This window comes from Monodon monoceros, unplaced genomic scaffold (genome assembly GCF_005190385.1).
Source record: "Monodon monoceros isolate NGI ecotype Baffin Bay Population unplaced genomic scaffold, NGI_Narwhal_1 Super_Scaffold_5, whole genome shotgun sequence".
Lineage (NCBI taxonomy): Eukaryota > Metazoa > Chordata > Mammalia > Artiodactyla > Monodontidae > Monodon > Monodon monoceros.
In genome coordinates this window covers 92,341,362-92,355,186 of record NW_021703782.1, presented here as the reverse complement: position 1 = coordinate 92,355,186, position 13,825 = coordinate 92,341,362, and the positions used below count along the sequence as shown (strand labels likewise).

At 37.4% G+C, this 13,825-nt stretch overlaps 1 protein-coding gene across 3 annotated transcripts in view; it reads right to left on the bottom strand.

The window, feature by feature from the left end:
- The window catches only part of KIAA1958 (KIAA1958 ortholog), a 234,566-nt gene that overhangs the window by 66,035 nt on the left and 154,706 nt on the right, over nucleotides 1-13,825 (bottom strand). For all 3 annotated transcript variants that reach the window (XM_029201607.1, XM_029201608.1, XM_029201609.1), the window contains one exon: nucleotides 9,557-9,729. In XM_029201607.1, coding sequence (XP_029057440.1) covers nucleotides 9,557-9,729 — 173 coding nt within the window. The remainder of the gene's footprint in view (nucleotides 1-9,556; nucleotides 9,730-13,825) is intronic.

Here is a 13,825-nt window from a genome sequence, read left to right as displayed (position 1 = left end):
AAGCAAGGGCATGGCTCTGATATGCACAAGTAGCAGTTAACATGGTACCAGCAAAATGAGGGCTGCCTATATTATCAAATTCAGGACTGCAGGAAAGCAATCTACATTGAGACCAGTAGGGATTATCAGAGTGTAAGGATGATTCAATAGTAATAAATACTTCAATATAATTGACTTATTTATATATTAAGGAGAAATAATATGAAGTTGATAATTACTGAAAAATTATTTGAAAGAATATGCTATCCACTTCAAATTTTCAAAAGGCAAATTAAATTTAGACTGGAAGAAAAAATATCCTCTTACTATAACGAAGATTATTTTACAGACATGAACTATAAAACTTACACTCAAGATGAATCAAAACTACAATGAGGTATCACCTCACACCAATCAGAATGACCATCATCAAAAAATCTACAAACAATAAATGCTGGAGAGGGTGTGGAGAAAAGGGAACCCTCTTGCACTGTTGGTGGGAATGTAAACTGATAGAGCCACTATGGAGAACAGTATGGAGGTTCCTTAAAAAACTAAAAATAGAACTACCATATGACCCAGCAATTCCACTACTGGGCATATACCCTGAGAAAACCATAATTCAAAAAGAGTCATGTACCAAAATATTCATTGCAGCTCTATTTACAATAGCCAGGACATGGAAGCAACCTAAGTGTCCATCAACAGATGAATGGATAAAGAAGATGTGGCACATATATACAATGGAATATTACTCAGCCATAAAAAGAAACGAAATTGAGTTATTTATAGTGAGGCGGATGGACCTAGAGTCTGTCATACAGAGTAAAGTAAGTCAGAAAGAGAAAAACAAATACCATATGCTAACACATATATATGGAATCTAAAAAAAAAAAATGGTTCTGAAGAACCTAGGGGCAGGACGGGAATAAAGATGCAGATGTAGAGAATGGACTTGAGGACATGGGGAAGGGGAAGGGTAAGCTGGGACAAAGTGAGAGAGTGGCATGGACATATATACACTACCAAATATAAAATAGATCGCTAGTGGGAAGCAGCCGCATAGCACAGGGAGATCAGCTCGGTGCTTTGTGTCCACCTAGAATGTTGGGATAGGGAGGGTGGGAGGGAAACACAAGAGGGAGGAGATATAGGGATATATGTATATGTATAGCTGATTCACTTTGTTATAAAGCAGAAACTAACACACCATTGTAAAGCAATTATACTCCAATAAAGATGTTAAAAAAATTACACCAAGATGAAAACATTAGAATCTTTTTTATGAAGTCAGGAATAGGATGAGAATGATGAATATCATTGCTATTATACAACAATGCTCTGAAGATTCTGGCCAACCAAGTAAGACAAGAAAAAGAAATTACACACACACACACACACACGTATGTATGTATATAGGAAAGGAAAAAGACGAAACATAATTGTTTTCTGATAATCTAATTGTTGGTCTAGGAAACTCCAAGAGATTCAGTCGAAAAGCCATCAGAAATAATAGGGTAGCTGCATACAAAATATAAAAAGCAATAGTTTTCTTACATACCAGTAAAAACCAGTTAAAATAACTTCCCAATAACCATGACACCCAAAACTCATCTGGTTTCAGATTTTTATGCTGTCACTTGCAACTCCCTACTTGCAGGTGTTAACTTCTCTTTGTATTAGCTGGGACTTGTGTGGTTGCAAGAGAGAGACCAAACTTGAAAAAGCCTTGGCAAAGAGGGATATCAGAAATAGTGGATTTCAAGGTCATCAGGGCTCCACCTCTCACCTCTGCTTCTCTCTACAGGGCTGCTTTCTTTATGTAGCCGCTTAGCACTCCCCAAGGGTTATATCTTACAGCTTCAGGTACTGGCAAGAGTCCAACTCTCATTTTCAGTAGAAAAAAAGTCTGAAGGAAGGATTCTGATTGGCCCACTCCTGATCCAAACAACCGACCAAAAGGTGGGCCACTGTACTAACATAATGGCTTCTGCAGTATAACCATGGGGATTGTAGGAGAAGAATGGTTCCTTAAATAAGGGATGCTGAGCAGAAAATCGTACTACCTTAGTGTTTAAAAACAAAACAAAACAAAACAACTAACCTCTGATAGCTTCCTTTTGCCCTTCAGATACATTCCAAACTGTTTACCTTGTATGCAGGCCTTTACAATCTGCCTCCACCCTATGGTAGATTGTTTGCAAAGACAGCCACAACCATCTCTCCCCTCCCTATTCTTACACCCCTTTGCAATGTGACTCTGCTGCTCCTCCCATCAGGAAGTAGAATCTATTTTCCCACCCTTGGAATCGTGGCTGGCCATGAATTAATTTGGCCAATAGAATGTGGTAGAAATAACAATGTGTGAATTCCAAACCTAGGCTTCAAGGGGTTCTGCTTTCATCTTACAGGTTCTTACAGGTTTGCCTCCATTGTCGTAGTACATGATGTTGCCATGTAAGGAAGCCCAGTTAGACCTCAGGAACGTGTGACTCAGAGACAAGCTGCCTCCCATCTAATATACAGATGACTGTACCCACATGAGTATCCCAAGTAAGACCAGTAGAAGAACCACTTCTAGCTGAGAAAACCCCATATCATCATGAGCAAATAAAATGAATGTTCTGTTAAGCCACTAAGTTTTGGGGTGGTTTGTTATGCAGCAACAGATAACTGATACACACCCTATTTCTCTAGCTTAATCTTTTGTTCTCTTTATACTCTGTTTTCCAGCTTCACTGAACTTTGTGACATTCGTAGAAACCACAGGGCTCTTTCATGCTTCCAAGTCTTTGCATATGCTATTTCCTCTGCCTAGAATGTTTTTTCTTCTAACCTTCTCTATTCCTTGTTTCAGATCTAGCTCAAATTCTGCTGTCTATATAAAAGGCTTCTCCAGCTTCCCTAAGCAAAGTTACTCTCTCACCTGGGATCCCAAGGCACTTAATTTAAATTTTATTATGACCCTCTCCATATTGCACAGCCTTTTATCTATTTATATGTCTGTCTCTCAAAGTGGACTGAAAGCTTCCTGAATGCAAGAATGACATCTCATACATGACTGGTTCTTCATGCTGAAGACCCTACCAGAAGGCCTGAAATGTATCATAGATACCCAATGAACTGATAAACATGGGTTAAAGCAATGAATTAACCCTGGAGTCAGGAGAACCAAGCTGACTTAGGGTGCAGAACCCTAAGAATCAAGGAGAACCCTTGATTATACCACAAGTTTCAAAGAAAAATCACAGCAAAAGCAATTCCTGAAGAAACGTCAAGTCACAAAATGTATATTCTTTGTACACAAGAAACTGTTCATTCTGGCCCATGTTGCCTGCCTCCTTAGTTTTCTCAGACTGAGTTTTGGTTGATAATTATTCCTCGAGGTCTTAAGTTGTTATGAAGACATTGCAGGAAAGTATTTTCCTTCATGAGCCACTCTGAACATCAAATTCACCATGGATTAAAATTTGGGCTTTTTTTTTTTTTTTTTTAATTGGCTGCACCGGGTCTTAGTTGTAGCACACAGGATATTTAGTTGCAGCATGCATGTGGGATCTAGTTCCCTGACCAGGGATCGAAGCTGGGCCCCCTGCATTGGGAGCACAGAGTCTTAACCGCTGGACCACCAGGGAAGTCCCCAAACTGGGCTTTCTTGATATGAAAATGACCAAAGAGAAGTAAGAGGTTGTCATGGGGCAGATGACTCCAGGTGGGAAAGAGCAGTATAAGAAGACTGACTTGCTTGGCAAATCCCAAAGTTCTGGAACTATGTAGTAATCCTTGGAAATTGAAAGGATTAGACAAGTAAAACCAAGAGTTACTTTGGGGAATGCCTCAAACTCCCCTTTGTGATAATCTTAACTAGGGGATGAAGAAAGTGGAGAAAATGCTTGTGAACTACAAGTACTCTAATAGGAAAAAAAAATGAATCTTGAAGTAACCATTGCTGACAACAAAAATGACTTCATTTTTGCATTTACTAAATTTCACTTTATTGAGAAAGACAGGTATTGAACTTCAAGATGCTGTATTTTCTGAGTGAGGCTAAGGAATACGTAAATCAATGAGACAGCAACTTTGAGGGAGATGTATCAGTGAGGATTAGGTCACACTTATGAAGAAAAAAATACCATGTGGAACATACATAGTAGATCACAGAGTGATGAGAGTGTGAGACTGGCAGGGTACACTCTGCTAATTTAGATGACATTTTGAAGTCTGATTTGACTCTTTGCTTTCCTCCTTGAAAAAATAACTAAATTTGAGGTTTACCAGCTGCCAAATAATGATAAACAGCTGTAACCTAGCTTGTTTGCTGCTAGCTATATCTATCTTTAAAGACACACTTAGACTAAAAATACCTTGCACTGAGACCAAAAAATGAGATTAAGACTATGGTCCTTGATGCCACAATTCCTTCTTTTAACAAAAATACTGGCTAATGCTCTAAGAGACTGGCCTCTTTCTTAAGAATTTAATCATTAAAAATATTTAAGTGGCCCATGTGAGTCAGAGGATTGAAATATATCTTCTTCCTCATCCATTATTCCTCCAAACAACACAGGTGAAACTAGAAGTGATGATAAGGCACACCCAACTGGACAATGGAGACATTTTCACCACCTGAGATGTATATGTTACCTATGCCATGAAGGTTATGGGGAAATGGGGCTCTTTTCATGGATTCCTGCAGGGAAATGTAAAGTTTCCCAGTAACGGACAACTGTCTTCATAGTGACTTCACAAAGTCTGGAAGACAAGATCCTCTGACCTTGAAAAGGTTAAGGTTAGGGGCTGAAGACATGGTGATGAGGGTCTATGAGAATAGATGAATTTTAAAATTATTATTAATAAAGGTGAAATTGTTACATTTTAATAGATTTATTTGCTTTTTTATTGTGGTAAAATATACATAATATAAAATTTACCATCTTAACCATTTATAAGTGTACCATCCAGTGTCATTAAGTACATTCACAATGTCGTGCAACCATCATCACTACTCATTTCCAGAACTTTTTCATCATTCCAAACAGAAACTACTCAGTATACAATAACTACATTTCTTCCCCCTGCCAGCCCCTGGTAACCTCTATTATACTTTCTGTCTCTACGAACTTGCCTATTCTAGGTACCTTACATAAATGGAATCATACATATTTGCTCTTTTGTGTCTGACTTATTTTACTTAGTATAACACTTTCAAGGTTCAGCCATGCTGTAAGCATGTATCAGTACTTCTTTTCTTTTCATTGACAAATAATATTCCATTGTATGGATATACCACATTTTGTTTATCCATTCATCTGCTGATGGACATTTGGGTTGTTTGTACATTTTGGCTATGGTGAATAATGCTACAACAAATATTTGTGTACAGGTTTTTGTATAGATATATGTCTTAAATTTTCTTGAGTATACGCCTATGAATGGAATTGCTGGGTGAGAGTAACCCTATGTTTAACTTTTGGGGAACTGCCAGACTTTCCAAAGCAGTTGCATCATTTTGCATTCCCACCAGAAATGTATGAGGGTTCCAATTTCTCCACATCCTCATCAACGCTTGTTATTATCTGTTTTTCTTTTTTTTAATCCTAGTCTTCCTACTGAATGTGAAGTAGAATCTCATGTGATTTTGTCTTGCATTTCCCTGCGGTCTAATGAGCATCTTTTCACGTGTTTATTTTCGTCATAATAATGGTTTAATGGCCTTGTCTGCTAATTCTAAAATCTGTGTCAGTTCTGGGTTGGTTTTGATTGATTCATTCTTTAAGTGATATATTGATATTTTCTTGCTCCTTTGCATGTCTGGAAATTTTTGTTTAGTTGCCAGAGATTGTGAATTTTATTTCTTGGGTTCTGGATATTCTTATATTCCTATAAATATTCTTAAGGTTTGTTCTGGGACATAGTTAAGTTACTTGAAAACTGTTTGACCCTTTTGGGTCTTGCTTTTTCTTAATTAAAAAAATATTGAGATATAATTACCATATGACACTATATCAATTTCAGGTGTATAACATAATATTTTGATATTTGTATACATTGCAAAATGATTACCACAATAAATCTAGTCAACACCCATCACCACACATAGTTAAAATTTTTTTTTCTTGTACCGAGAGCTTTTAAGATCTACTCTCTTAGCAACTTTCAAATATACAGTACCGTGTTATTAACTATACTCATCATGCTGCACATTACATCCCCAGGCCTTTTAACCACCTTCACCCATTTCAACACTGCTCATTCCCAGCCTCTAGTGACCACCAATCTGTTCTTTGTAGCTAGGAGGATTTTTGTACTTTGTTTTTAGATTCCACATATAAGTGAGATCATATGGTAATTGTCTTTCTCTGTCTGACTTATTTCATTTAGTATAATGCCCTCAAGGTCCATCCATGTTGTTGCAAATAGCGAGATTTTCTTCCTTTTTATGGCTGAATAATATTCCATTGTATCTATACACCACATATTCTTTATCCATTCATCCATCTATGGATACTTAGGTTGCTTCTATGTCTTGGCTATTGTAAATAATGCTGCAATGAACACAGGGGTGTATATATCCTTTAGAATTAGTGTTTTCGTTTCCTTTAGATAAAGGATCGCATGATAGTTCTATTTTTAATTTTTTGAGGAACCTTCATACTCTTTTTCTATAGTGGCTGCACCACTTTACATTTGCACCAGTAGTGCACAACAGTCCCCTTTTCTCCACATCCTTACCAACACTAGTTAACTCTTGTCTTTTGATAACAGTCATCCTAAGAGATGTGAGGTGATAGCTCCCTGCGGTTTTGATTTGCATTTCCCTGATGATTAGTGATATATAGCACCTTTCCATGTAGCTGGGTCTTGCTTTTAAGATTTGTTGGATAGGGTTAGAGCAAAGCTCAGTCTGTGGCTAATTATTCTCCACATTTGATGCAAGACCTTTCTAAAGTCTCTACCCCACGAATCCTGAGGTTTTTCCAGTCTGACTGGTGGGAAGAGGCACTGTTTCCAGTTCTGTGTGAGCTCCAGGTACTATTACCTCTGATTCTTTCAGGCGTCTTTTTTTTTTTTTTTTGGCCAGCCTCGGGTAGTTTCCTCACATGCAGATGTTGATCAGTACTCAGCTGAATATTTGAGACAGAATAGCTTCAGTTCTCTCACGTTCTCTTTCTGTGTAGCTCTCTACTTTCGAATATTCTGTTATGACAATTCTAGCCACCTGGGTCTCTCTGGACTCAGTTCCATTTCCTCAACTCAGCAAATCTGCTGGGCTCTTCCTGCATGCTCCCTCCCTGCACCACAGCCCTGTAGACTGTTTCAAGGCAGCAAGCTGGGGCACATGTAAGGCTCACCTTGTTTCCCATCTCTCAGAGATCACTGCCCTTCTTTGTGTATTATATAATACCTTGCAAAACATTAGTTATATCATTTGTCTGTTTTTTGGTTGTTTCTGGCAGGAGAGTAAATCTCCTCCAAATTGGCTGGAAGTGAAAGACTTAACTGATTTTTCTCCTGGGCATGGGTTATATGTTCCCACTTCTTCCTATGTATAGTAACTATTGATTGTATGCTAGAAATGGTGAATTTTACATTATTAAATTCTGGATTTGTCTTATCTTTTCAATGAATGCTATAACTTCTTTCTAGTTGTTCTCATGTCCTCAGCCGCCCTGACCTCTGATTTCTGTCTCCCCTCAACTCAGCAAGATTGCCAGGCTCAGTTTGGGTTCCCCTCCCTTTAATGCAGTTTAAAAATTGTCTCCAGGCAGAAAGCCTGAGAGGTGGTCGAGCAGCCATCTTAGGGATCAAGTCCTGTGCTGCCTGTTCTTTAGGAAGAGTTATTTCATTATATATTATGCCCAGTTTTCTAGTTGTTACAGCAGGAGAGCAATTCTGGACCCTTCTATTCCCTTATGGCCACAAGTGGAAATTTCAATTTATTTTCTAATCTGCTGGATCATTTTGATTAGTATGTTGTTGCTTTTTCATTTTTATAATTCTTTTCATTCTTTCAACAAACATTTCATACATCCTTAACCTATAATCTACTATCTAAAGTCCCTGGTGTCTAAATCTGTTCTTTGTTGTTTCTATTCATTCTCATTCATGGTGATTTATTTCCTTAAGTGGATAGTGATTTTTTTTTTTAAATGAGCACACATTTAGTTGGTCTTAATCTGTGAAAAATCTGAGCACCTATATTTTGGATGTTTCCCTTCAAAGATTATTAGCATATGACTCTGCAAGGAGCCAGGGTACTGACCAAGAACTTCTTTAGACACCTTCAGGGTCTGCTCCTCAATCAAGGATTCTTCAGTTTAGCTCCCTGCCTCTTCCCTTCTTAATGATGTTATCAACATAAGCCCTTAGGAAGAGCCCTGCCTTTCATACGTGCTTACTGCTCACACTGCTCCTGTTCTGATCCTGTGGATGGCCCCCTTTCTTTCTGCAAGTACAGCAGAAAGGCCCCTCACAGTATCTAGGGCACCATGCTGCCAGAAGTAGAAACCTGGATTTCCTATTTCATCTCTTGTTGGTGCCCTAAACACATCACCCAAACCTGGAGATGTCACCTGCCCTTGCACTTCAGTTATGACCTCTATTTGCAATATCTTTGAATCTATACTACCAGCTTTAACATTTCCCCCATGTTTTAAGTCCCACCTTCCCAAATGCTTATTCGACATATCCATCTGGTAGACATCTCTATTATCTAAACTCAACATATCCAAATCAAAATACATCTTTCTGTTCTGACTCTACATGTCCAAGAATTTTCCCTTCTATTCACAACCCTCAAACATTTCAAGTTGGAAGAGATTCTAAGGGTTCATTTTACAACTGGGGAAATTGAGGACCAAGAATACTAAATACATTTTTGCTCATCACCTCCAGTTAGTTGCTCTATAATATTATGTTTCTTATGTTCCTTCTTGTTCAAAAAAATTCAGTGTTTCCCTTTCACCTAACCCTTAAGACATTTGCAGATCTTATGGTCAGAGTGTTTTTATTATAACGTCCCTTCTCTGCTGCCCCCCTCCAATAATCCTTCAAATAAAATCTCTCCTTACAAACAAACACAAAAACAAAACAAAACTTCAATGGTTTCCCAACATTCACAAGATTTCAGCTTGCCATTTAAAGGTTGTCAAAATCCAGTTTTATAGCCCACTACTCCCATATATGAAACCTCTGCTGCAGGCAAGTGGGTCTATTCCTCTAATTTTTACTCTTCCTTATGTGACTCAGCCTAGAAGACCGTTGTCTTCAATTCTGTGGAAACCCTACCTCTCCCTCAAAATACAGTTTAAATATCAATTCCTTTGCTAGTCTCAACAAACTGAAATTAATTTCTCCATCTGAATAGTTTTGGCATTTCTGATCTATAAATTCCGAGAACACGTCTTAAATTCTGTTTTGTACTGTGGATATTTTTCTTTCTATTTTATGGTCTTTCAAAGTTTCCTCAGGCAGAAAGTACCTGTTCCGTGTTCCCCACAATACTTAGCACAGTGCCTGGCACATGGAAGCTCAGTCAAGTTGACCAAAAGGAGAAGTAAACTTAAGGGTTTCTTACCTTGGTGATGTCTGTGTGATCTTTGAGCCCATTGGTCATACACCAATATCGCCACACATTCAGGGCATACCGTGTTGCTTTGGTTGTATTTGGGCTTACTGCACTGGTACACAGATCATTCAAGTCATCATTCATATTAAATACAGGGAATTTGTTGAGCTTAGTAGAATAGGCTAGAAACAAAAACAATAAAAGGCATTAAAATAATTTCCCATTCCCTCCTTCACAGAATTGTATCTTTGGATCATGTTAAACAGGAGAAAACTCCTAAGAGATATAACACGTTAAAAAATGAAATTTCTATCAAGTATACATAAATTAGAATAAATACAGTAGGGAACAATGTTTATAGCATGAAATCGATGTAGTAACCATGCATTTAATCCCAACAATTTTGCCATATGTATTAACTGATATACTAATGCAGGCATTACAATAATAGAAGGGAAAAAATGAATGCAAAAAAACAAAGAATGTTCTATCTAAAATTTTCACTGTAAAAAAATAGCATTTATGCTAACAACAATGACAAAAGGATAGAAAGAAAGGAAGACAAGTTATACATCCTTTCTCTTTTCCTTAGCACATGAAGAGCTGTTACTTCTCTGCAACATATAGTCTCAAGTATCTTATTTGTCATCCTGGACAATGCTGAATTAAATGGTATTAGCATATTTCTTTATTTCTTTTCACAAATTGATAAAGAGAGAGAGATTTCAACCCTGACTCCACAACCCATCAGCTAGCTTAGAGTCAGAATGGAAGGTCAAGTAGAATATTAGGGAAAGAGGGGGATGCTCCAGAGAGGCTCACATTGTCTCAGAGGAGAGCAAACAGATTTTAAATTGCAATTGTCGCTGCAGCCTGTGGATCAAAAACCACATTCACAGAAAGATAGACAAGATGAAAAGGCAGAGGGCTATGTACCAGACGAAGGAACAAGATAAAACCCCAGAAAAACAACTAAATGAAGTGGAGATAGGCAACCTTCCAGAAAAAGAATTCAGAATAATGATAGTGAAGATGATCCAGGACCTCGGAAAAAGAATGGAGGCAAAGATGGAGAAGATGCAAGAAATGTTTAACAAAGACCTAGAAGGATTAAAGAACAAACAAACAGAGATGAACAATACAATAACTGAAATGAAAACTACACTAGAAGGAGTCAATAGCAGAGTAACAGAGGCAGAAGAAAGGATAAGTGACCTGGAAAACAGAATGGTGGAATTCACTGCTGCAGAACAGAATAAAGAAAAAAGAATGAAAAGAAATGAAGACAGCCTAAGAGACCTCTGGGACAACATTAAATGCAACAATATTCGCATTATAGGGGTCCCAGAAGGAGAAGAAAGAGAGAAAGGACCCGAGAAAATACTTGAAGAGATTATAGTCGAAAACTTCCGTAACATGGGAAAGAAAATAGCCACCCAAGTCCAGGAAGCGCAGCGAGTCCCATACAGGATAAACCCAAGGAGAAACACGCCAAGACACATAGTAATCAAACTGGCAAAAAATAAAGACAAAGAAAAATTATTGAAAGCAGCAAGGGAAAAATGACAAATAACATACAAGGGAACTCCCATAAGGTTAACAGCTGATTTCTCAGCAGAAACTCTACAAGCCAGAAGGGAGTGGCATGATATACTTAAAGTGATGAAAGGGAAGAACCTACAACCAAGAATACTCTACCCGGCAAGGATCTCATTCAGATTCGATGGAGAAATCAAAAGCTTTACAGACAAGCAAAAGCTATGAGAATTCAGCACCACTAAACCAGTTCTACAACAAATGCTAAAGGAACTTCTCTAAGTGGGAAACACAAGACAAGAAAAGGACCTACAAAAACAAACCCAAAACAATTAAGAAAATGGTCATAGGAACATACATATCGATAGTTACCTTAAATGTGAATGGATTAAATGCTCCAACCAAAAGACACAGGCTTGCTGAATGGATACAAAAACAAGACCCACATATATGCTGTCTACAAGAGACCCATTTCAGACCTAGGGACACATACAGACTGAAAGTGAGGGGATGGAAAAAGATATTCCATGCCAATGGAAATCAAAAGAAAGCTAGAGTAGCAATACTCATATCAGATAAAATAGACTTTAAAATAAAGAATGTTACAAGAGACAAGGAAGGACACTACATAATGATCAAGGGATCAATCCAAGAAGAAGATATAACAATTAGAAATATATATGCACCCAACATAGGACCGCCTCAATACATAAGGCAACTGCTAACAGCTATAAAAGAGGAAATTGACATTAACACAATAATAGTGGGGGACTTTAACACCTCACTTACACCAATGGACAGATCATCCAAAATGAAAATAAATAAGGAAACGGAAGCTTTAAATGACACAATAGACCAGATAGATTTAATTGATATTTATAGGACATTCCATCCAGAAACAGCAGATCACACTTTATTCTCAAGTGCGCATGGAACATTCTCCAGGATAGATCACATCTTGGGTCACAAATCAAGCCACAATAAATTTAAGAAAATTGAAATCATATCAAGCATCTATTCTGACCACAACACTATGAGATTAGAAATGAATTACAGGGAAGAAAATGTAAAAACCACAAACACATGGAGGTTAAACAATACATTACTAAATAGCCAAGAGATCACTAAAGAAATCAAAGAGGAAATCAAAAAATACCTAGAGACAAACGACAATGAAAACGCGATGATCCAAAACCTATGGGATGCAGCAAAAGCAGTCCTGAGAGGGAAGTTTATAGCTATACAAGCCTACCTCAAGAAACAAGAAAAATCTCAAATAAACAATCTAATCTTACACCTAAAGGAAATAGAGAAAGAAGAACAAACAAAACCCAAAGTTAGCAGGAGGAAAGAAATCCTAAAGATCAGAGCAGAAATAAATGAAATAGAAACAAAGAAAACAATAGCAAGGATCAATAAAACTAAAAGCTGGTTCTTTGAGAAGATAAACAAAATTGATAAACCTTTTAGCCAGACTCTTCAAGAAAAAGAGGGAGAGGACTCAAATCAATAAAATTAGAAATGAAAAAGGAGAAGTTACAACAGACACCGCAGAAATACAAAGCATCCTAAGCGACTACTACAAGCAACTCTATGCCAATAAAACGGACAACCTGGAAGAAATGGACAAATCCTTAGAAAGGTACAGCTTTCCAAGACTGAACCAGGAAGAAATAGAAAATATGAACAGACCAATCACAAGTAATGAAATTGAAACTGTGATTAAAAATCTTCCAACAAACAAAAGTCCAGGACCAGATGGCTTCACAGGTGAATTTTATCAAACATTTAGAAAAGAGCTAACACCCATCCATCTCAAACTCTTTATAAAAAATTGTGGAGGAAGGAACACTCCCAAACTCATTCTACGAGGCCACCATCACCCTGATACCAAAACCAGACAAAGATACTCCAAAAAAAGAAAATTACAGACCAATATCACTGATGAATATAGACGCAAAAATCCTCAACAAAATACTAGCAAACAGAATCCAACAACACATTAAAAGGATCATACACCATGATCAAGTGGGATTTATCCCAGGGATGCAAGGATTCTTCAATATACATAAATCAATCAATGTGAAAAACCATATTAACAAATTGAAGAAGAAAAACCATATGATCATCTCAATAGATGTAGAAAAAGCTTTTGACAAAATTCAACACCAATTTATGATAAAAACTCTCCAGAAAGTGGGCACAGAGGGAACCTACCTCAACATAATAAAGGCCATATATGACAAACCCACAGCAAACACATCATTCTCAATGGTGAAAAACTGAAAGCATTTTCTCTAAGATCAGGAACAAGACAGGGATTTCCACTCTCACCACTATTATTCAACACAGTTTTGGAAGTCCTAGCCACGGCAATCAGAGAAGAAAAAGAAATAAAAGGAATCCAAATTGGAAAAGAGGAAGTAAAACTGTCACTGTTTGCAGATGACATGATACTATACATAGAGAATCCTAAAGATGCCACCAGAAAACTACTAGAGCTAAGCAATGAATTTGGTAGAGTAGCAGGATACAAAATTAATGCATAGAAATCTCTTGCATTCCTATACACTAATGATGAGAAATCTGCAAGAGAAATTAAGCAAACACTCCCATTTACCATTGCAACAAAAAGAATAAAATACCTAGGAATAAACCTACCTAGGGAGACAAAAGGCCTGTATGCAGAAAACTATAAGACACTGATGAAAGAAATTAAAGATGATACCAACAGATGGAGAG